At 34.5% G+C, this 23,412-nt stretch overlaps 1 protein-coding gene across 1 annotated transcript in view; it reads left to right on the top strand.

The window, feature by feature from the left end:
- Window positions 1-654: 654 nt before the first annotated feature.
- side-IV (sidestep IV) overlaps window positions 655-23,412 on the top strand; it is a 92,804-nt gene continuing 70,046 nt past the window's right edge. Inside the window, exon 1 of the mRNA XM_008201551.3 lies at window positions 655-1,045. Within this exon, the coding sequence (XP_008199773.1) occupies window positions 922-1,045 (124 nt within the window). The 5' untranslated portion in view covers window positions 655-921. The remainder of the gene's footprint in view (window positions 1,046-23,412) is intronic.

Below are 23,412 nucleotides of genomic sequence, written 5' to 3'. Positions count from 1 at the left end.
CCTCCATATTTGAGTTTTTACATGAATATTAAACAGAACAGTACAAATAATAATATTTGTGTAATTATAAACGTAGATTTTAATTAAAAATATTAAAAACAAACAGAAATTTTATATTTATTTTCGGCAAAAATGCATTTAACAAAGCCACTGTAAATTTTAGAAAATGGTTTAATGATTGTCTGTTAATAATAAATAATAGTCCAGTGAACGGGTAAATAAGATGGTATTAAAATGTCAGGTTGTAGCGACGTGTCCAGCCAACTATTGACGTGTCCCTTAGCTGTGTCCACATAAATAATAAAACACTGGAAATAAATTCAACTCCGGACTAAAATCCGGTTTTATCGCTCCGTTGACCATGCCTCCAATTACAGAAAAGGAAAATATGGTGCTAAGGTGCATCCGGAAGTCGGTATCGATCAAAAACCCGAATCTTGAAACTTTCCCGGAGCGTATCGAATAATTTTCCGGTGTTTATTAGCCTCGTATTGACGTTTTAACTGTAGCAATTCGGGCCACAAAGATTCCGTGTTCCTGTAATACATACGTAAGCAAAGTAAAATCGGCAGCTCAGAACGAAGGGTTGGAAAGATGCGGAACAGAGCCTCCACCAGCGCGAACTGCCAGCAAGGTAGAAGAGCAGCGCAGTTAGAGCAGAACCTGATAGACGCTCTCAGTACAGCGATGACCGCGAAAGAGATCGTTTCGAACGGCGTCGAAGGCCCGGAAAGCCGCAAGGATAATATGCCATGCCCGCAAACATAACCCCTCAAAGGACGAAGCTTTCAAACTTTGCAACTCGTGCTGATTCTTTACGATGAATTGCGAGATTTTGTGGCCAAACGGTGCAGGATTATAAAGCGTTGTGCCGGGTCCTGTGTGGTGTTGTGAGATATTTCAGTGTTGAGATGTAAGGAAATGATAGTGTTCATGGGGTTGATTTGGAGAATCCTTGCCATCTATTTGGTGACCGCGCCTCAGGTGTCTCCCATCTTCAACGGGCTAGAGGATACTTCCACCCCCAACGACCTCGATAAGCCCGGTAAGTGATTCCGAGACGAATTTGCCACCCTCGACTTCGGAACATTACTCTCTCCCCAACACCCACATTTTAAACAAAAAATTTAAGGAAATATTATTTTAAATGAAAACTTCATGAATCTCATTCCCTCTCTGGAAGCCTGGATAAAACATCCCAATGGTTTTCTTATGGAAAATATTCTGACCTTGGTCGTAACTTCTATTACCTTTGTTGTTCTTTAAAATGAAAGTAAAACATTTATTCTGAATTTATTCCAATTTTCCTTTCACTTTTTTCCGGTAAAATCCTTCAGGACATTTCCACATCTAGTTATTTTAATGTGACAAATAAAAGTGCCTTCTCCAAGGAGTTATTTATTGAAACTAAAAGTAAACTATTCCTAATTGCGTCATTAATTTTTTACAATTATTTAATTTATATCCTGTCATTCACTGTTTCAGCAACCCCGACTATACGTGGGCTTACTTTAATATTTCATTGCATTTATTTAGATTCGTCACAACCAGACGTGGCTCATATTAATTTAATATCGGTTGCCGGTTATTAATTAATTACATTTTTGCCTGAAAAAGCCTGATTTTAGCACCGGTTTTTGCATCCAAATGAAATTTATTTCTCCCTCTGTAACAATACTGGTGACAGATTCACACTGATCAATTACTATCTCGAGTTTTGAAAATATTTTTATACATGATTGAATCTAGTGTAGCCATTATTATTTTAATAACTTGAAACAATTGTTTGCTGTAACAGTAAAGGGGCAAAGGGCAAGTATTTCTCTCTCCCAACGTGGAATCATTGATTTTGTTTAATTTTTCCACTGTGAATAATATTGCCGAGTCAATGTTCAGTGAGTTTATGTGGAAGACATTGAGAAAGAAAATGAGACAAAACAAAGTGATAAAATGAAATAAAAGCTTGATGGTTCTAACAAATATCTCCATTTTATTGGTTATTTAGATTCTTACTTTAACTTTTATGCAAAATAAATTGAATAAATTAAAAAAACAATTACAATTTTTTGTTTGGAAAATATTTTTAATTCCCTTTCTAAAAGTGCCGTCAACGGTTCCATGATTATCACACTTGGAAAAAATAAATGCATCCTTGGAATATATTTCTCTAAGGAAATCAACTCTAAACATAACGTTTTAAATAAATTAAACATATTTTATTAACTGAGCACAAGTTATAAAATTGGGGAAATATATCACGATTATGCGTATACAATGATAATTAAAATAAGTAGGTAGTAAAGTGTTCTAATTCAATATGGTACTATAACAATAGAAGCAAATGCACATTAAGATCAATATTTGTTTTGTAGTAAAGAAATTAATATTTTATCGATTTGTGAATTAATTCAGACATTGATGTGTGAAAATTCCACATTGTTCCAAGACTAAGCAACGAAATTAACGAGTGACATTGGATATTTACAAAATATTCTACAAGATTTTTCGCTTCTAAATTAAAAATCATTCATTATAATTTGTTGGAAAATACGTCTGGAATTAATTTAAAACATGTAAAAGTTTGTCTTAATCAATTATGATTTCTGTCCGATTCATTAAGTTTGATAAATTTTATTTTAAAACTGAGTTATGAGGCGTCACTTTTATTTCCTATTTAGCTTAAAAATTCAATTCCTGTCACTTGTCCTTTTAAAAGACTTTGTAGGTGCATACTTTAATTGAAAGTCTCTGCTTCCAAAAGTATAAATGTAGCAAATATGGGACACAGTGAATAAATCTCGTATTTTGGGCAATAAAAATAAATCATTGGGATAGTTTTGTTGGTTAATGCATATTTTATAGGCCCTAATGATTATGTAAGTTGCAAGCTGCGAGTTATTGCTGTAAAACCAGTTCTTCTTGGATAACTTATCTTAATAGGTGATCAAGCAATGATCACTATCTTTGTTTACTACTTCCCACATGCTTTGTTTGTGGTGATAATTCACTCCGGACTCCGGATCTCGAAAATGTACAAATCGGTACGACCTAGACGTTGAAAAATACTTCAGCTAGTAAAATATTTTTAATTGGTCTAGAAGACACGTCACGAAATGTCAAGATTAATTATCTTTTTCGCAATTTTCTCAGAATTGCAAGAAAATAAATATAAATCTTTTATTTGTCCACTTATCTGTCATTTTCTTTAATTAATGTACAACACGAACATGTTTATATCCATACAGGTATTTAATTTAATAAAGTACTATTTGCAAAGCATTATGCTAATGATTTTTTTGCCGATTGCGGTTGATAAAATTTACCGAAAAAATGTGAATAGCGAAAGTTAATTCACACATGACACTTCGTCAATCAATTTCAATTTGTGACATCATGGTAATGACCGAACACTAACCGGCGTATAAAATACCCATCGATAAAATCCCATTAAAAGGACATTTATTGGACGATTCTGGTGAATTAATCGAATATCAACCTCTTATCTGGTCCAAGTTCGGAAAAGCCGCTCTTTTATGCTAAATCGCCGGCGTTAAATGTAATTAGCTCATAAAAAAGAACATAATGCAAAGGTAATTTATTACGTTCGAATTACCCACTGTTTTAAACTTGCGAAAGCGCAAATTCGTAATTTACAGGTAATTAAGAGGAGTAATGAGCTATTTAGCCTGCGAATTACTTTCAAATGATTGTTTTGTGATTGAGCTTTGGTCGTGTGATCGGAGCAATTTTTCAAGTTGATTCATTCTCTTCCGATTCTGACCCTTTAATTTTAGCTTTGTTCCAGCTTTATCCACAGATTATCGAATTTGATTTATAATTCTCGTTCGAAAAAATCAGAGTTCCGACCCTTTTTACACATCACCGTTACATGATACAAAGCGGGATAATAAAAAGTTAGGTACACGTGTTGAACACATTGTAAGGGTTACATTTCCGAAAATGTAAATAAAGCACGTATATAATGTAAATAAGGCGCAGTGGCGCGTTTCTTACGAATGAATTTTAAGGCAACGTGTAAGTAATTCATGGAGAGATCTCGGAGCTTACAATGGAGATAATTTAGGACTTAATGATCTTACAGTGACTTTAATTTGACTTTGTTAGACGTTGCTGTTATTATTTCCCTATGTAAATGTTTTGTGTCGATAAATTTATATTCGGGGGAAAAGACGAAGCGAAATCTCCAAATAATTGAGCAGGCGGTCTTGTTATTATAATCACAACGAAAAATTTCAAACTCACTGACAGTACAATACTTTCCTCACTTTGAAAGGGAATTCTTTCGGTACGATTCTACGAAAGACCGTGACCTCTTCTCGAGCCACCCTCGCAATCATGCATTCAATGGATTTTTGCCAATCGCTACGTTTCTTATCACACCAAACGCGAAAAGCTGCCGAAAGAATGATACTTGATCAAAGGTAAATTATCGGTGAGTAGCCTCAATTTCCAAACGTTTTTCAAAAAAATAAAACCATTAAACAGCAGTAATTGCCGAAATTACACACAAATTTAATTTTTGGTAAGTCGTTTTTTATTCAAACCAAAATTACTTGTAATGTGATGTTTATTTGCCGCAGTAACAGCAATAATAGCCATGCATTTATTGTAATAATTGGTCACGCTTTTTGTTCGTATAAATACATCGGAGATTCGTTATCTTGATTTATTAACTGTTTATTTTGACAATAACATTTTTGTTACACACGGTGAGTTTGAAATATAAAATAAAAAAAATAAAGAAAGTAAAAATCTTAATGATAATTAATTATTACTCACACAAATGGCTATATCTTTTCGTTCTTGTTTTATTTAATAAAACAGAGTGTGTTTTTTATTTTTTTAATGACACTTGTATGTATTTTAAAAATTTTGTGGGACTAAAGATGATAAACAGTTCCTCATAAAAAAGCATTTTGTCACCAACTTACCAATTCATATTGCAAAAAATTTCAAAAAATAGCGTCTACTGCCCTTGTGCTGAAAAAATCAATTTCTTATATGTGAGTGGTTGAAGTAAATCAATATAAACCCATTGTTAGAACTAATCTATGATACACTTATTTGATCAAACACTACTACCTCAAAATGTAATGTTTCCAGATGTCTCATCAAGAGCCTTCAACCTACATTCATTTCTTAGGTTTGATTAAAAATTCATGAATAGACTGGAAAATTTTTGCCAACTATAAGTTCAAACCGCTTTATCTGACGTAATTGAGTTGACGAAATGATTGCAAATCTTGAATAATTCTAGTAAAATTCTGCACTAGAAGCTATTTTGAGAAAAAGCAGTATCGTGTAGTTTCATAAAGCTTCAGATAAATATTTCAATATCATGTACAAATCAGTGTGGCTTGTGTAGTCATTTTTATTACATTTTTATGTCAAAGAAATATTTGTAATGTGTTTGTCTGATTCATTCGACTTTTTTGCTAATACTAAGAAGTGACTTGTCTAGCGAATCTTGTCTGGGCTAGATCAATACATTCCTGCCTTTACTTTTCTCAAGAAATGCAAATGATCCATTAGAACCGGCTGGTTGTTGTTCTAGCACATTATTAACTGTTATCGCCGTTTGACTCCCACAGCAAGATAATTTATCTTGATTTAAGTTAATCGTTGGGTTTCATTTATTGCAAAGTAACCCATCAATCAGATAAAAGAAAAAGTGTTGGCAGTGCGACCTCATCTCCAATCCTCAACCAAATTTTCGGAGGAAGATCGATACCTTTCCGATTACACTTTTCATACCCCAAATATAAAAATCCATAACGTGATATTTGTGGCGTCGGAATAATAGATTGGGTCAATTTTCCCGTCGAGGCTAATGCTTGTGGTGTCAAAAAGCTCGATAATAAATCCAGAAACAGTGCAACGTATTGACACGTTATAGAAAGAGTCGGTTTTGTCAATTTCGTTAATGCATTAATGCGTCAATGCAGCTTTGCGAACAAAACCTTTCGTTATCGACGCTTATGGAACTACTATTGCGGGTTTACCTTAAAGTTATTAAGCGAATTTTGATCTCACACAATATTGTGTGGGCGCCTTGCCAACAACGTAAGTGGTTTCCGATACTTTTTCGCTTTGAATTTAGAACATGGACAAAATCGATGCACTTGTGCTAACGAACGGCCGTAATATACACAAGTTAATACAATACGGATTGTTGTAGCGCTTGTTAAATTGGAAATTTATTTACATTCCAAGTATAAAGGTTTTAATAATGGTCATCAATAAGACAAGTTGTTTGTTTCGCAGTTTAATTTTTTTATTACCACTGTAGTATTTAACAAAGTTTACAAGTGTTAGTTACCTCGTCATTAAAAGCCAGGTTTGTATTTATGGGGAAATCAATTTTTTCACAGGAGTGACAAGCCGTATTTTTATTTTATGATATTGTATAACACTCATTAAATTACAAACAGACAGTTATTATATTCTCGCACGATTTATTTTAATGAATGCGTTTTTAATAATTTTAACGGATTTTCAAATATAAATCATAACTTTTTAAGGTTACTAAAACTAAAAAAGTTTTCTTTTCTTTTATTTTCATAATTTATTGATTTTTTATTCGAGATTTTAGCCATTTAATTACCAAATTATAAGAAGGAAACTTTGGTGTAAATAAAAATTTACATAAATCCATAATCAAAATGAAACCGATTAAGCTGGATATTCCAAATTTTCCTTACAGAATGGGTTTTAAAAACTGTATCTTACAATTAAACGGAAACGTGAGAACTCACACCTAATTGGTTTCCAATTGTTTTTAATTCGATAACTAACTGTAAGAAATTTGAACCGACTAATAGATTAATGGATCTCTCACATAACATTCTTGTCAAGCTTGGAATCCTCTTTGTGTATTCACTTAAAGGATTAAATTTTAAATAAAGAGAATTTAATCCCTATAGATATCGAACATTTTTCACTGGGGGTGGTCTCGACAAAAACGAATAGTAGGTACAATATAATTAAAATTTTGATTACAATTTGCAACTATTATTCGCCACTGAATAGAAGTACCATTTTTACAACAATATCGACAATATTAATACATTTATTATTATAAATTGAACATCACCAACACGCAACGCGGTGTTTTGAATTCATATTTACAATTATTTCAGAACAAACATTTTTGAGATTAACTATAATTACATACCTATTTGAATAGTTGTGGCACAAATAATTTTTGTGTCGTTACAACGTTATTAAAATATTGTTTCATTTTTCGATATGTTTGCCCACATTCAATCCGGAAACTCTGTGTGCGTACTAATTGGAATGTTAGAGCCGGCATTGCACTAATAAAAGAGCGTAATTGAAACGCGAGATAACCTTTAGCTTGTCTAATCACTGGAACGAGCTGCGAAAGGTGCAGTCTTGTCATAACAAGAAAAATCCAATTAAAATATACACCGGGAAGATTTATTTGTGCATGCCTAACATACTCGAGTCTCAACAAACTCATGTGTTAACAAAGACAAGAACCCCCGTCTACTGTTTACAATTATTTAAGTCATTATACACAATTAAAGGGTTTATGAACTCATAAACTAGGAATTGTACATACAAAACGCAGCTCCTACACAATAAACACATCATAAACTTTTTCCTTGTTGAGTCGGTGTCATGTCTTTTATTCGATTCCGGGCTATTGTCGGCCAACTGGTGCCGACTTAATTAATAATTTGTAAATATCCGATAAAAGGTCTGAATTATGAAGTCCTGCATAAAAAGCTAGTCCATGTAAAACAAAACGTGATTGATGGAATTTTTATAGATTAGCGATATTCAGCGCAAGTGATAGGAATCTCGAGTGATTTGGGTCAATGCATGACTGGGATGTATTAACCGAACGTTAGGACGCTTGATACTCACTTCTAGTAAGTTCTCACAATACAAAAGAAGTTATTTGAATTTTATAAGCCAAGATTATACGTTACATTTCGGGATTTGATGGCTCGGGATTCGGAATTTTTACACACGCGAACTTCCAGGATCGTGACGCTGTCAAAAATGGGTGTTGGAAGTTTACGAAACAACTCTTATCGAGGCAAGTTTCTTCATTTCCGGACTAGAGAAACGCTAGAACAATACACGATAAAACCGCTATCCGTTAAAGTACACAATGTTTTCTACAAATCGATACTTAATTTTTGAAAAAAAACTCCTCGAGGGTGCAACAAAAGTCTGACGGTTTTAATTTTTTATTATTATTTCCACGTTCTTACAATGCCAGCGTTCATTTCGCGGATGCTTTGAAATTCATCTAGAGATAATAAAAATATTTCCAATTTGCAGCCCGGAAAGCAATAAACATTGCGAAAATAAGAAGAAAAAAGAACGAAATTAGCACAAAGAAGCGTGGGTATGCCTGTTAATTTTAATTTTTTCGTTTCGTTTTTATCAAGAACAAAATTGTTTGAAATCTGTTGAATGTGTTATCCGGCGCATAGCCATCTGGTAAATAAGTTGTTCAATCTCAGGCGTGGTGTTTGCAGGGACGTTTCGCTGTGTGAAAATCGTTCGATCACGGCCAAATATGAATTTATTTGGAATTCGTCCGGGTCACGTATGGCAAAATTGTTGAAATTGGTGAATAGTTTCAGGAGTCGATGTATCAAAACTATGTCAATATTGGTCGACCGCGGCGAGGTATGGAACGAATATAAATCTAAAGAATAGATTTGAAACATGGTAATCATTTCACTCTAGCACCTAATTAATGGAAACTGATTTCAATTTAATTAAAATGTTTAATTTGGTCCTCAAACAAACGAGACTTGTAATTAATTGTACGCAAAGAAAAATAAATATTTACCGGGGCTCATAAAAAATCGCTTCGATTATTGAAGAACGACAACGGCTCGAACTCAATTACCAGCTCGATTATTAGCTCTTCCGGCGGTTATTAATTAAATTTAATTAAGTATAAAAAATTAAGGGTCCATTGATTTTTGGGAGATTTTATTATATTTAAAGACAAATTGCATACCAGACCTGCATTCTTTCATAAAACACGTCACACAAAGCTCAAATGAATTCATTGTAAGTTACAGAGAGAATTTTATTAAATGCACTGATGTTTTATTTTGAAGTCATATAATTAAAAAACGTGAAAACATTTTCGAAAATTAACCAAGTTGTTTTTGTAGTTCAAATTTATTAATTAACAAAACAAATTTGTTAGCTTTTTAACAGCTTTGAAAATTTTATATCTTTTGATGTATTAAAAAAAGCAGGGAAAAATTTAAATTCACGCTAGATTATCATCATTTTAAAAGCAAGTTGAGAGGGTTTATTGTAAATAATTTGGGACGAGTGGAATTGGTTCCCAAATTCGGTATTCTTCTCTAATTATAGTCGAATTGGTTCCCTTCGGTCAGGTAGATCAGATAAACGGATTAAAGTAGTATGATAACAGGAATGGCATTTTAAGTGTATGAATAAATTCACAAGTGCAAAAACGGAATATTGTGGTAAAATCCATAGCCGAATCCCTTCGCTAAGTTGAAAAATGTTAAAATTGTTTTTGTGATTTGTCTTCATTTTGAAGCTTTAATAGTATAAGGATGCATAGAATTTAAAATTGACGGATAATTAGAGCAAATGATGTAAAAACAAACAAGAACTAGAACTCTAGAGCCAGAACCACATTTTTTGTTTGATACTTGACACATATCTAAGTTCTCTCAATTTTTTTCCTGGGGGCACATAGAAGCATATCTGTGAGAATTCAATCTTTAAGATTGAATTCTCACAGAAAAGAAAAAAATTATTAAATTATAAAAGAAAATAATTGTTTGAAGAATTATTTGAACATTTCTGCAAGTTTTAAATCTAAATTATAAACATATCTGTGACTTAGTCCTTTCCATCTACCTGCTCATGCAGGAGCCAATTTGCCCCACACCCGGGAACCAATTCGGCCATCACCTTTTACGGAATTATACTTATAAGATTAACGGGAACCATTTCGACCACTACCACTAATTTTTGACATTTTTAAATGAAAAAGATGTCAGATATTCCAAATAAACTTTTGCATTGGCCCCAATTTCCCACTTGCAAAAACTGCTGTGGTAGTACGTCCTTATTGTGCGGAATATTGGCTGTTAACAACATAATTAACAAAGTTGTCTGTAGGGATTTCGAGGCAGGTTTTTAATGCGGAAGTTGAAAAGTTATTCCAGCGAAATTTTTTCGATCTAATTAAAATCGTCAGAAAAAGTATTCACATCATTTGCATGCTCAAACTGATTTTAATAGAATTTTACGCCCAACTCTTTACTTCCATCCATCAAGCTTCCAGAAGATATAAAAAGTTTCAGATGGTGCTACTAGTGTTTTTGTAAGGGGTTAAACTAACAAAACGGTCGCTTTCGACAAAAACGCGTCTGCGAGGAGACTCATAAAAATGTGAATCTATAAAGATTTGTTTTATCAAAATTTCGTTCGTCGCATTTGGAAATTGTTGGATTTGATTGGTGTAATAAATAACTGGCCACATCCGGCGTGGCTTGGCTTTAATCAAAAGGGAAAGTCGAGCGCTGCATTCTTCACCGAAGATGCGAGAAGTGGAAACGGCTCATTAACAAAACTAACGGAATAATTTATAACAAAGACTGGTCTTAAGTTTAAAACATGGACAGTCAGTGACTTGAATTAATTCCACTCTGACTAATAGTTATGTTGTTGTGGGTATTACAAATTTCATCGACTGGTGCTAGGTCAGCACAAAATGCGAGATTTCATTTTAATTGGTTAAATTTACATTGTCCTAACGCTGCAAATTTAACGCTTTGCGTCACTACTATTTCTGTTTTGTGATGGTATCAATTACGATCTAATCCAGCAATTCTATCATTGAGTAAAACGATCTTGTCAACTTCGAAATTATTTTTTACCGAATAATTTGTAAAACTTGTGTGATACCATCAGCATGAAAAATTAACATGTTAATTTGCGAACTCGCTGGTGTATCTGAAGAGCAAACTTCTCCTGGCGAAATTATTAACAAAGCTTGCATATTCGCTCCAATTTTAATGAAACGGAACTTATCCACGTGAGAGCGCATTTGTCGCTGAAGTAGTTTGTTAAGATGCGGCCCCATATGCCAGGATATGGTTTAATTTATATGGCGATTGCGCCTCAAGGAGTATAATTTGTGAAACGGCTTTGAGTTACAAGGAACGGCATTAGAATATGAGAACCAACGGCACAGTTTACGTTACTTAGTTTGACCTTTCTAAATTAACTGACTATCTTAAACTTGATGAAATATGGCCGGTAGAGTTTGTTGTTGACTTTAATTGCGCCATTTTCCCATGTACTGCCTAAAAACCTCCAAAGAAATTAAAATATTTCTCCAAGATTTATCAACGTGTTTTGCTCCGGCGGCTTTTAATTCGATTCGAATAGCGCCGATGAAACTCTTCAAAAGTCATCTCCCAACACGTGCCGCAAAAATTTCATCTTCCTAACATCGTTTCTTATGTTAATGTTGCCCTGTTCGAGTTTCTGAATAAATTTGCATATTTTCAGAGAATTAGTTTACAAATAAACATTGCTCTTAGGTTAAGTGGAACTTTGATAAGAATTCGTGAAATCCTAATTCAGGGATTAGCTTTTCGACGATTCGATATGGGCGAAAAGAAGGGCAAGAACGACTTTCCGGCATGAAATCTTATCGTGTACAATCACCGGCGAAAGTAATGTCGCAGGGGATAAGCGCACGTCACTGTGTTAGCCAGGAATGTTTGAATTCACAGGCCAACAGAAAGGCTGAAGAATTGTGTGCATGATATATCGAGAAATGTTGTCTAGATAAGGGGTAAATTATGTTTTTGGTTTATTTAGGTGATGGCAGGATCGTTAGTTTCCCAAGAAACTAGAATTAGGCACTCGTCGAAGTGTCACAACGCAAGAAAATTTCAAAAATTCGACCGTTCATAATTACTCAGAGTAAATAGAATTTTGCACCTCCTGTTTTATTTTTTACGTCCGCGCAATCTGACAAACAAATTGAGTTTATGTAGAAACGTTTATCGATTCTATTTTGATATCAACTTTTCACGCTATTTTTGAATACAGTAACAATGTAGCATTTAGTGTTACATGTCACAGTAATAATGGATATTTTGTTTGAATTTTTTCATCAAAAAAACGATCGAATTTAACAAATGGATAACGCTTGTCCCAAATTTTGGTTACGTGACAGATGACCACAAGAATTTGAACCAAGTCGTAGTTACTGTTAATATTAGACTATTTAGAATTACAAAAGATTTGTTTCAAAGACTCAAACTGTAAGAAATCAGGAATTAATTTTCGCCCAGCTAAAGATTCGAAAGTAGTTGTAACTGAGTATAGTATTGTAACTAACTATAAAGTGTAAATCAAATAGGTTTTTTGCATTTAGTTGCTAATAGCTTTAATCTTAGTTAATTACAACAACGTTTTAAGTGACTTGTTTATCAGCGGTTTTGCGGTTATTTTCCTTTTATTATACAGAATATATTGCTATTCGGCCTTTCATAAAGCTGCAGTTTATAGTGTGGTCATAAAAAAACCTTAAAAATAATAAGTAACGAGTCTTCTTTCATTGCATCACATTAATTTAATATCGTAAAACTATAAATTACAAAACATTCTGTCATGTTTTAACAACTTTTCCAATGAAACAATAGTTAGAAAATTTATCTAAAATTTCATTTACATCATCTCCCGGAACAAATAAGCAGCCGGCGAAAATTTCCAACTCGAAATTAAAATCGCCGACCCTATTTTTTGTCCGGTGAATCCTTTGTTTATTTCACGATTTAAAGTAAACACGAGCTTTCCGATTTTCCGTTTTTTGCCTCTGAAGACCGCCGAACTTGAGGTCAGCTTGGTTTAATTACTCATGCTGGCCGGAATTATAATAACACGGTCTTGCCTCAATATTAGCTCGATCTAATATCGAATGAATTCCAGATCCAAAAATAACATCGCCATTGCAATTTTAAACCCATTTGCGTTTGTTGATGTGTTAACTAAGTTCAGTCGGTGCATATTTGTTCCGATGGCACAATGCGATTGACAAACACGGAATTATTTACCTTCTAAATCAATCAATGTTTACGTCGTGTTTAATACTGGCGGTTCGATTTTGACGTGACTGGTAGGAAGCAGTTTTTCGAGAAAATGGAATGTTTGCGGCACACGACAAACATTTGCTCACCGATCACCGCAAAACTGAAACTTTTAGACAAGTTTCCACTGTGTAAAATTAGAGAAAAAAGAATTAGTGCTGGATGGGGAGGATAATTGGGGCAATCTGTCCCACTTTGCTTTGATGGTCCTGAGTGATGGCATGGCTTAGTTAAGCTGATATGTAGCTACATAACTTCTAATTAGAACTTAGTGCAAGTTGTTTCTGTAAATTGGGACGACTTGAGGTAACTAAGGTGACAAAAAGCCGCCATCTACCTGAAAGCTCGCTTGGACAAAAAGGGCTTTGGACTAATTATTGTTGCAATTTGGACGAGTGTCTGCATCTGTTGGTGAAATATGTTCATGCAAATATGGACGTCCGTGTCAAAATCTGTATCACTCGAATTCCCTCCGCATAATTTTAAGTGGGGATTCACGTGATTAATTAAAGTAAGAGCAGTGCGAAGCGGCGGTCAAACTACTAATTACCATGAACGGAGTGGACTGCGACGCTAATATCCACTATCACGTACATTAACACATCCAAGTAGATCGTAATGCAGGCAAAAAGCCTAATGTTCGGTCGATTGTTTGATGCAGAGCTGAGCTAATTCAAATTAGAACGCCATATATCCCGTCCCTTATTTACACGAGTCCATGTAGAAATTTTAATTAATTTTTTAGTGCGAAAAAACGGACGTAATTGAATTCGGAAGTTATTTTTCAGTGTGGATAGGCAGAAAGAAGACAAGGAAATTTAATTACAAAGCCAGAAGAGCAAACAGCTCTGGATGAATTCGCGCCACTTTTCCCATGGAAGTACCCCTACTGCTCATTCGCGCTAATCACCGCATGAATGCGAGTGCCATCAGACCGGGAAAGCAAACAATTGCTCATGTTACGTCAACCTCTTCATTGGAAATTACGCGGAAAACTCCGCTGGACGTTTTTGCCCCTTTGGAAGGGACGAAACCAAGAAGCGTACCTTTATGCTAATTGCGGAGATGAAACAGCAACAGAAAAGCTACTCAAATCGGACTAACGTTCGAATTTCCTTAAAACTACTCCCTTGAATCTACTCTTTAATACTACAGAAGTTTATCAGCTATCACCTATTTTTAGGGTAGTAATAAAGCGATAAGTAACAAATTCGATTTTGGTCAGTAAAAAATAATAAATGATTTCATTTAATTAAGTATTTTATTAAAATTTTACTAGTAAAAAAACCGTATATGCACAGTATCTAGTTTCAGTTTGCACAAATAATAAACGCTCAGTAGCTAGTTTGCAGGCTGGGACTTCGCCCCAGCAAACTAAAAGGGAACATATCCCACGAACGTTTAAACTAGAAAACGTGAAATTCGAAATGTGGAATTCTACACTCTCTAGTTTCGAGATGCTATTATTTACTGTACATTTATTATTTTTACTTTGCTTCTAGTATTTTTACTGTGCATTTATTATTTTACTGTGTATTTAATTTGTACCCATATTTTTACTTAGAGTGGGGGCAAATAACTGTTTAATACTAATGAGTCATGATCCCTATTTGGATATTTAATTTTAGAACACTCTATAAGTTTCAGTTCATTGATGGAAAAGGAAACAATTTTTGAGTGAATAATTAAATGGTATTGACTTTGTGAAAAAATAGATAGGTATGTGTCAATAAAAAAGTGGAAAACACCACTAAAAATAGAAAAATTCCAGAAAATAGCCAAAAATCACAACAGGAACCGCAGATTAAAATCATAGTTTTTTGGTTTTCTGTTGCAAAAAATATAGTCAACATTTTTTAATGTCCAATATTTTTGATTATTATCCTGGGCATATTTAAATTGTTGGGATAGCTTTTCCGGGATTTCCCTTATGTTTATTCCCATGGGCCTAGCGCATGTATTTGCTTGATGCTTCCCAGACGTCTGCTTCGTCAGTTCCTACCTCTCCCGGCTTACTCAAAGCAAATATTGCAGGTTTTACACCCCGAAACATTATTTGTACAGTCTGGATGTAGCTTTAAGTTGTTTATATGAAAGATAAAAATCCTGTTGAAAAAGCTTTTGCCGGTTTATTTCAGGCAACCGCCGAAACATCGCTCGGTCCAATCGATAAATCAGCTTTTTTCCATCTACCACGGTAACATGTAACAGCTAATTCGTGCCAAGAAAATATATTTCAGATTAGCAATTTGGAAGTGGGTTCGAAGCTGTTCGTGTTTTTTTCCGCTAATTACCCCAAAGTTATGATTCGGTGTCTGAAAGCAGCACCTGGGAAAATAAGCCTTGCGCATCCTCATTGTCTTGTAATTCAATTTGAAGAAATTAAGTCGCAAGTGCAGCTGTACATGCACACAAAACAGGAACTTTATTCCGAGCTTTTGAATACAACATCTAATTATCATTTCTTGTAAAACTACTCGAAGCGGTAATAAGTTGAGCTTTCGTGTTTTAACTTTTACATTTCTAAATGAGATTCTTAAGTTTAACGGCGCTTACGCGCGCCTTATCCTATTTTATTTCGAGCAAATACGATCGCAACCGCGCAAACTTTCTTCTTTCAGCGGTTCCATCACACGGACCTAATTCGATCTTGCTTTATTGCCGAGATTTTGTTTTTACTCCCGTTACGACACCTGCACGCATACGTGCACCTAATAAAATATACAGAAGAAGCTCACATACGAATCAATACAAGGTAATTCTGGGACGACTGCGGCGGACAGACTCTTCTAACCCGCATCTCCTTACCATACAGATTGCTTTCAGAAATTGCGCATTATGAATTTTTCATGCGGTATTTCAAAGGTTTTCCCATGTAGTTTATAATATTTGACCCGGGAGCTCCCGCAAAAGAGATTCGCGCGATTTTCACTTTTATCAACTAGAAATTTCGACAGCCACGAATGCTCACTTAATTTCACTACCAGCTACGCTTTTGATCATTGCAGAAAGGCAAAAGCACGATTTCAGCCCTGTCATTCCGGCAATGTTTCCGATATTTGATACGGGATATTTTCAACAATAAAACGTGAAGTTCAGACCGATATCAGAAATCTAGGACGAATGCGCGCTTAAAGCAATAATATTTTAGTGGTAAATATTCAAACACATGGCACACAGAGTGGGTCAAGCAAAATTCCTAAATTATTAGTAATTAAGTTTTCTTTTGCCTTATGGATTAAAAATGGCTTTAAAATTTATATAATTCTGGAAGAGTGCAACGTTACAATTCCTTCAACGTTTATGAAACTATTTATTTTATTTCGCTTACGCCAGTAACTTTGCCAGTTCTTTGAGGTTTAGAATCTATCAATATTTCAGTCTATTTCCAGTTGTAAACTTTTCACTCTTCGATATACCCTATTTACCTGAAATTACAATCTCCGTCGCACAAGCCCGCCCATTTACTTGAAGCTCTCATCAATTACTTTTCCATAATCGATTATAAAATAATCTGAAATTGACTTGTTTACAGCAGCAAGAATCCTGAAAGTATATTTCAGTCCTTGGAGGTTTATTATTGTTAGTGGTTTCGGTAAATTAATTACAGTAACGTAAATTCATTTATCGATTGAACAGCTTGCCAGAGTATCGACCGTGATTAATTGAAAATACAACTAAATTTGACAACGGTACCTATAAATAAGGTCGCCAATTAATTTACTAAATGCACAGGCAAGCTCTTCGGGAACTGTACTCCTCGATTACAACCTTCAATTCTTACAAGAATATATCACTTTGAATAAATTTGCGAAGGTCGTACAAGGTATTAAAGAGGGAAGTGTCGCTTAATAAAAGTCGTATATTGTGAAGGATTACGACACTGTGCAAAGATGACAGATAAAAATTTTAATACTTACATGTAATGTTTATATACTCGCTTGCTAAAATATTTGATACTTCAGCAGTGTCGCATTTCTTTTCTTGAATTTTTTAGAACGCAAAATAATAGTTAAATTTTTGTTTTAGTGCCTACTACCTCGCACTTGACTTTTTCAGGAATATGTCTATTTCCCCCCAGTATACTACCCAGCTCATTTATCGTTGAAAATCTGTTTATCACTCTATTATTACTTATGCCCATAGTTTTGTGTTTTTTATATTAGCTGTAATAAATCATTGCAATACAATGAAAAATTTCCATAAAACTCCATTTTTTGATGAAATAACAAAAACCTACTCTTGACAACAAACACAAATAATAAGTGAAAGTAACAGCAAACACATTAGAATCCAAGCTAATCGCATAGGTAACATTTTTGCTATAAATAAAAATTTTACATTCAAATATTTGAATTTGAATTTTATTTGATTTTAAAATTTTAATACATACCTACTTTTATTTTAATAAAGTGGGAATTATTATGCATTTGATGACCGGTAATAGTCGTCTCAAGCGATCAATAGTAACAAATCAAAATAGAATATGTGAATAATTTTTATAACTTCATCAAAAGCAAAACTTGGTCAAAGAAACTTTTCGCACTATTTCAATATTAGGCCTTTGATCAATATTTTTTGCGCGACGAAATTTATGAACTGTACCTGCCCCAAAACCCATTAATTTCAATCCATTTCGAGCTAATAACGCTCGTATTGGGAATAACCGGACGATGTCCGAAAACGCACCCAACTAGTAGTTTTTCCTCCATCGAAAAAATTTAATTAAGCACTTTTTTGTGCATTCTACTTATGTGCGAACATAGTCAAACGCCAAAGCATAAAACCAGTTACGCCACAAAAGCTCTACTTAAAAGCGAACTCCATACATTCTCAATATTATCCGGAAACACGCCATGTAAAATTAGCGTTTTTTGAGGGATTATATGGATCAAGCAGATGCTCGTTCGGTCGCGAAACAATGCGAAGCTTTTTGTTCAAAGCTTGTGACTTAAGTCCATCATTTTGAAAAAATTGCTGGCTTTACCGGGGAATTTTCTTAATGAACTCGTAAGGGTGTAAGTGGGTATTTTGGCCCCACGCGTATTTATACAAAATGCTTGCGTGTTGTAATACGGTGTACATTAAAGAAAACACGCGTCAAATGTGGAGCTTTTGCGATATAAAAGAAATTAAATAATAATCAACGTTCCAGGACGGCACGCGATGGTGAACCTATGGTAAACTTTCCATGAGACCTAATTTAAGATAAGTTCTTAAACAAATACATCGCATTAATCAACACCGGGGAGTCCCACTTATCGATCAAATGTTGCAATAATTATTTCAGTGGAGCTCCGGAACATTTTCTGATCAATTCTTCAGATTAATCTCCCGGATTTCGTGTTAGTTTGATTGCTTACTGCACATCCGCGGGGGGTTTTCAGCTGGTTTCATTATGTGCCGCGAAACTTGATATTCACGTCATCTTAATGAAAGCATATCTCTACTTTTACTTCTTTGTACCGTCATTTTTCAGATCTTCTGTATGCAGTGCAGATTAGAAGGTGCGCAACGGATTTTATCCTTCAACGATACCCACGGATCTTTGTTTTATTATTAAGGAAGGAAGCTTTTTGTAAAGACAAAAGGCCCAAAAACAATAAGGCACAATAGCGACGAAAATTCGAAAAGGCTGTAATCAGAACTGTCCGCTAAATAAAAGTTTTGAAATTTTAATATGACGACTGAAACTAATAGAAAACTTGGAATTTATTTATAATCTTCTGTGATCTCGCGGAGTAATTGAAATTCTTTTCAAAGATTTAATATCGAATGTTATTTCCTTATCGCTGGGCAATTTTTTTATTTATTTGCCTTGTCATTATCCTTAATTTCTATTTGCATATTTGTGTATAATTTCCTTAACTGTAACCACCCACTCAAGATTTATTACTCCCTTTGAGATTTTTGGAATGTGTGATAGAATAAAGAGCAATAAATCCTTCGCACCTAATTATTAAAAATTATTGCCGTGTCCCTAACAATTCCAACATTAATCACTGTTAAATCTGCTCAACACGCTAGTTTCTACTGCAATTGAATTTTTCAAGATACTGATAATGAATCTGGACTTCGAGCTGGAATAATTACGATTTCTGTTCTGAAAAGTACGGGTAAGATTTTAATTCCCTCTCATTATAAGCCCATTGCCCGTAAACATGATCACAATAAGTGGTTATTTTTAAAGAAGTTTTGAAGTTTTGTGGGAGATGCTTAAAAATGTAACTAAAATAAGGGGAATTATTATTTTAAAATTCTTAATGAGGGTGTATATGCGCATAATTTAGCATGTGGAACAATTAAAAATTCTCGTGGTATTATAGCCGTAATTGGGTAAAAAGTGGGGTCAAGCTTGTTGCATGCCTGTAAATAGTAACAAATTTACATTTCGGAGTTAACGAGCCGTTGTAAAAAGAGCGCATTTGTCGTCGGCGATCAAATGAAACGTTGTTTTAGTTTTACGAGGACAATATTGTCGAACACTACAATTTCTCTTAGGACAATAAAAACGCCTTCGGTGCGTGCAACCCTTACAAGCAAACAGCTGTAAAGTTCGAGAGACAAGAAACAATTTCGGAATGTTGCCAACATATAAGAGAGGTAATTAGGAAGCGCAGTTCACGAGGGACTTCTAAAAAGGCACAACTGTTTATGAGTGACTGTGAACTATTTGGGAACTTTTTTAATTAGGCAAAATTACACGCAAGAATTCGGATCGTGATCGTGGAGTGTTTATTATCGCACAGGAAACGAACTTGTCTCAAATGCGAACTGTGCTAATTGGGAGGTGCCGACGTCCCCCTTTGGAATTTCTTGTTACATGGGGAATTTATGTTTTGTTGTGGCTGTACTACTACTGATACATTTTAATAATGTGTTTGCGATAACGTTGTTATCGCGTTAATTAATACCTTATTTGTGTAAAGTGGTGCGACGTGAAATTGCGGTTCTGCTATGACAACCTAGGTTGTGGGGTTATTGATGCGGCGTTTGACGACCAGCGAGACTTTTACTCGGTTAAAGGGTTCATTAATTACCTAACAGGAGCTTTTTATAGCACCGACAAACAGAAAATACCCCAACTCAGATCACCATCTTCTGCATATTTTATCTGGCTTATTTTGGACAAAGAGAAATCATTTTCTCAAAACAACGTCAAATATCTTCATGCCTAAAAGTTAATTTCAACTAATGACAAAGTTGAAGGATTACCCGCTAAAAACAAATTTGACTTTTTAGTCAACGATAATTGCATTTTCTCTAATTAAAATCATTACGAGAATAGCACAAGATCTGGAAGAAAATTGAATCTCGAGCAGCTTTTCCAATAAGTAGTTCGACGGAATCCTCCACTATCCTCATTTTCATAAAGTCAGAACAAAAAGCTCCTTCGCCTGATTTTGGCATTGCTAACCGCCATTTTTATTTGCATTTTCTCTCTTAAATCGGAATTTTCGCCAATTAGGCCTAAAAATCGCTTTATCTGGCGAAACTGTTGCTTTCCAAAACCTGATGTTCTAATTATTTAACAATAAAGTGGCGTGTTTGAGGCACATTACAAGTCTGGAATAATACAAGATCCCGTTCTGATGAAAACAACGAAATCACGAAGGAAGCCTGTTATACATCAGAGCGAAAAAATGCGAAATAATTTTTAATAAAAGCCGGCGTAATTAAATTCGGTTTGTAAAAGTGCCTCGTGGCTAATATTTTGTCAGTTGATGATGTCAAGTGAAAATTGCTTAAATAGGACAGGAGCGCAAATAGTTTTTTATTTTTTACAATATTTCATTGTCTGGCGTCAGCATGGTTTACGACTACATTTAAATTAAACTTTCGTTTAAAAAACAGCGAGAACTAGCTTAAATAATAATTTGATTGATATGGTTTTGTTGTGGAATAAAAGTTCCACTCTCGCGATTGATTCTGAATTTAAAATTTGTTTAGGTGTTTTGAATTTTTCAGCAAGTTGGTAACAAAGATCGATTATTGGACGAGAGAATAATACCCTCAAGATGGAAATGATGTAGGCTTGTGAAAACAACATTTGTGATGTATAGGCTGAAAAATAACAGCAGGGTTAGCCTCACACGAGCTGTTTCAGCCCAGCCACGCGAATTTATAATTTTTTCAGTAAATAGGAAAACGATTTCAGAGCTGAGCTTGCATGGAAATAAACTGGAACTACAGCAACAGTAATTTAAAAGCAATGACTTTAAGTGAAGCTCCCCGAATGAAAAGTAAACTAAATACGTGAACTCTAGGAAAGAATTTCCTCAAGTGGAAGCACACAAAAGATATTTATTATTATTACAACGCGCATTTAATTATATTTCTGTGACGCGTTGGAGCTTTATTGTTTTAATGAAAGCGCCACATTAATCATCCCGACTAAAACCCGCTAGTTTTCAGAATAAAATTTCCACTTTTTCGTATAGTTACACTTGGAAGAAAAATTACCGATTTAATTTATGGCGAAAAGGAAATTCTTGTCGGGGATATTTAAAACACGTCGAGCTGCAGTTCTGCAACCAACAGTTTATCTTCTTAAAGCGGAGGATGCAGAAACGAGCAATTTTCAGACCTGTTTTCATTACCGACTTTTTGCTCGTGTCGTGGCATTTTTGGAGGAGCAAATTGACGTCGGGGCGTTATTGCTTCTGGTAAAAATTTTCTGCAACCACGTCTTAATTAAGTTTCACTGCATAGTGTAGGGTAATGTTTAGGCATCCCTGGAGAAAATAATATTCGTGCGTGAGCGCACTGGGAATGGAACAGTTTTAAGTGAATCTAAAAATTAATTCGCCACAACGTGCGGCCGTTTTTTTCGTACCCACTTTCCAGTTTCTTTTTAATTGCAACAATTTTAATAAGCTGGATGTGCATATTTTGAAATTTGTTAAAATTTCAAACTTCCTTTGTAATTTTTGAAAAAACACAACAGCAGTCACGTCTGTCGTTTATTATTATTTGACTTGAAGCGAGTTTTTTACAGTGTGTATCCTGAACCGTTGGAAAAATCCAATTCTTTAGCAATTTTCCCAAGTTTATGGTCGCAATAATAATAGCAATTTAGCAATAATGGCAGCATGTACACGGTTAGGCTCAAGTTTACAAGCAAAGTTTTTATATAGAAAACTTCAAAACTTTTGCATAACTCATAAAACGCGATATACAGTCACAGACTCAATTTCGCAAATTACAACAATACTCGAATTTTTCATTTTGTTATCCTCGTTAGCAAACTTAAGCTCGTTTATCTATTTATAATGAGTTATAACCGCTGTAAGCTGATTAATCTTGAAGTTTATAGTGGGTAAGCTTGCGCGTTCATCTTTTTAATACAATTTTAAGCAGCTAGTTTTACTCTGCTGCTGGTCACAACTTATTTACGGGTTATTTACGAGTCAACGCTGGATCCCTGCACACAAAACTTTATTGCGGCCACTAAACAATACGACAAGATTTATTCCGTCGAGGATTCAAATTTATTTAAATTCTTATCTTGATAATGCATAATAAATAAAACGAGCCACCACTCGTCATACATCAAAGCTCTAAGCATTTCGACGGCGCGCTCTACTTAAACATAAGTAAGTAATTTCGGTAAACTGCACGCAAAATACGCAATTAGCCGTTTTATCAACGGTTTTTACCGTAGACTTATTACAATGCAAGTTCCATTCACGTCATACGTTGATTAATGGCGCAGGCTTCGTGTTACTTAAGGAATTTAATGACAAATTATGCTGTAGATGTGGATTAGATACTTGCAGGGTGATATCTGCAGCGATGTGTGATGTTCCATTATATCACTTGTACCAAAAAGACACTCGATAAATAACCGTCGAGAAACAAAGACCAGGAGTGGGTGTCAGACTAATCTATTTTCAGACGCGATGATAATAAAATGAAGAATTTCCGAACAGATTCTAAAATAATATAAATTGTAAGCAACAAAGCGATAATACTACAAAAATATCTTCTGTTTTTTCAAATTTTGGAGATTAAGTGTGTGGGATTTGCTTCGAAAATTAGCATTCAAAGTTCGTTTTGGTAGTCGAGGGCCGTAATTTTGAAAACACTGAAAGGCTTTTGATTATGCAACCAGAATATCATTATGGCAAACAATCAATATCAGGAAATTGTAATAACATAAAATAATAGGATAGCTGTTTGTAGATAATCATCAATTCTGCTCTCTAATGGAATGGTGAATTAATCTCAAAATTTGAACACA

The sequence above is a fragment of the Tribolium castaneum genome, chromosome 3 (assembly GCF_031307605.1).
Source record: "Tribolium castaneum strain GA2 chromosome 3, icTriCast1.1, whole genome shotgun sequence".
NCBI lineage: Eukaryota > Metazoa > Arthropoda > Insecta > Coleoptera > Tenebrionidae > Tribolium > Tribolium castaneum.
This window is presented reverse-complemented; position numbering and strand designations above follow the sequence as displayed.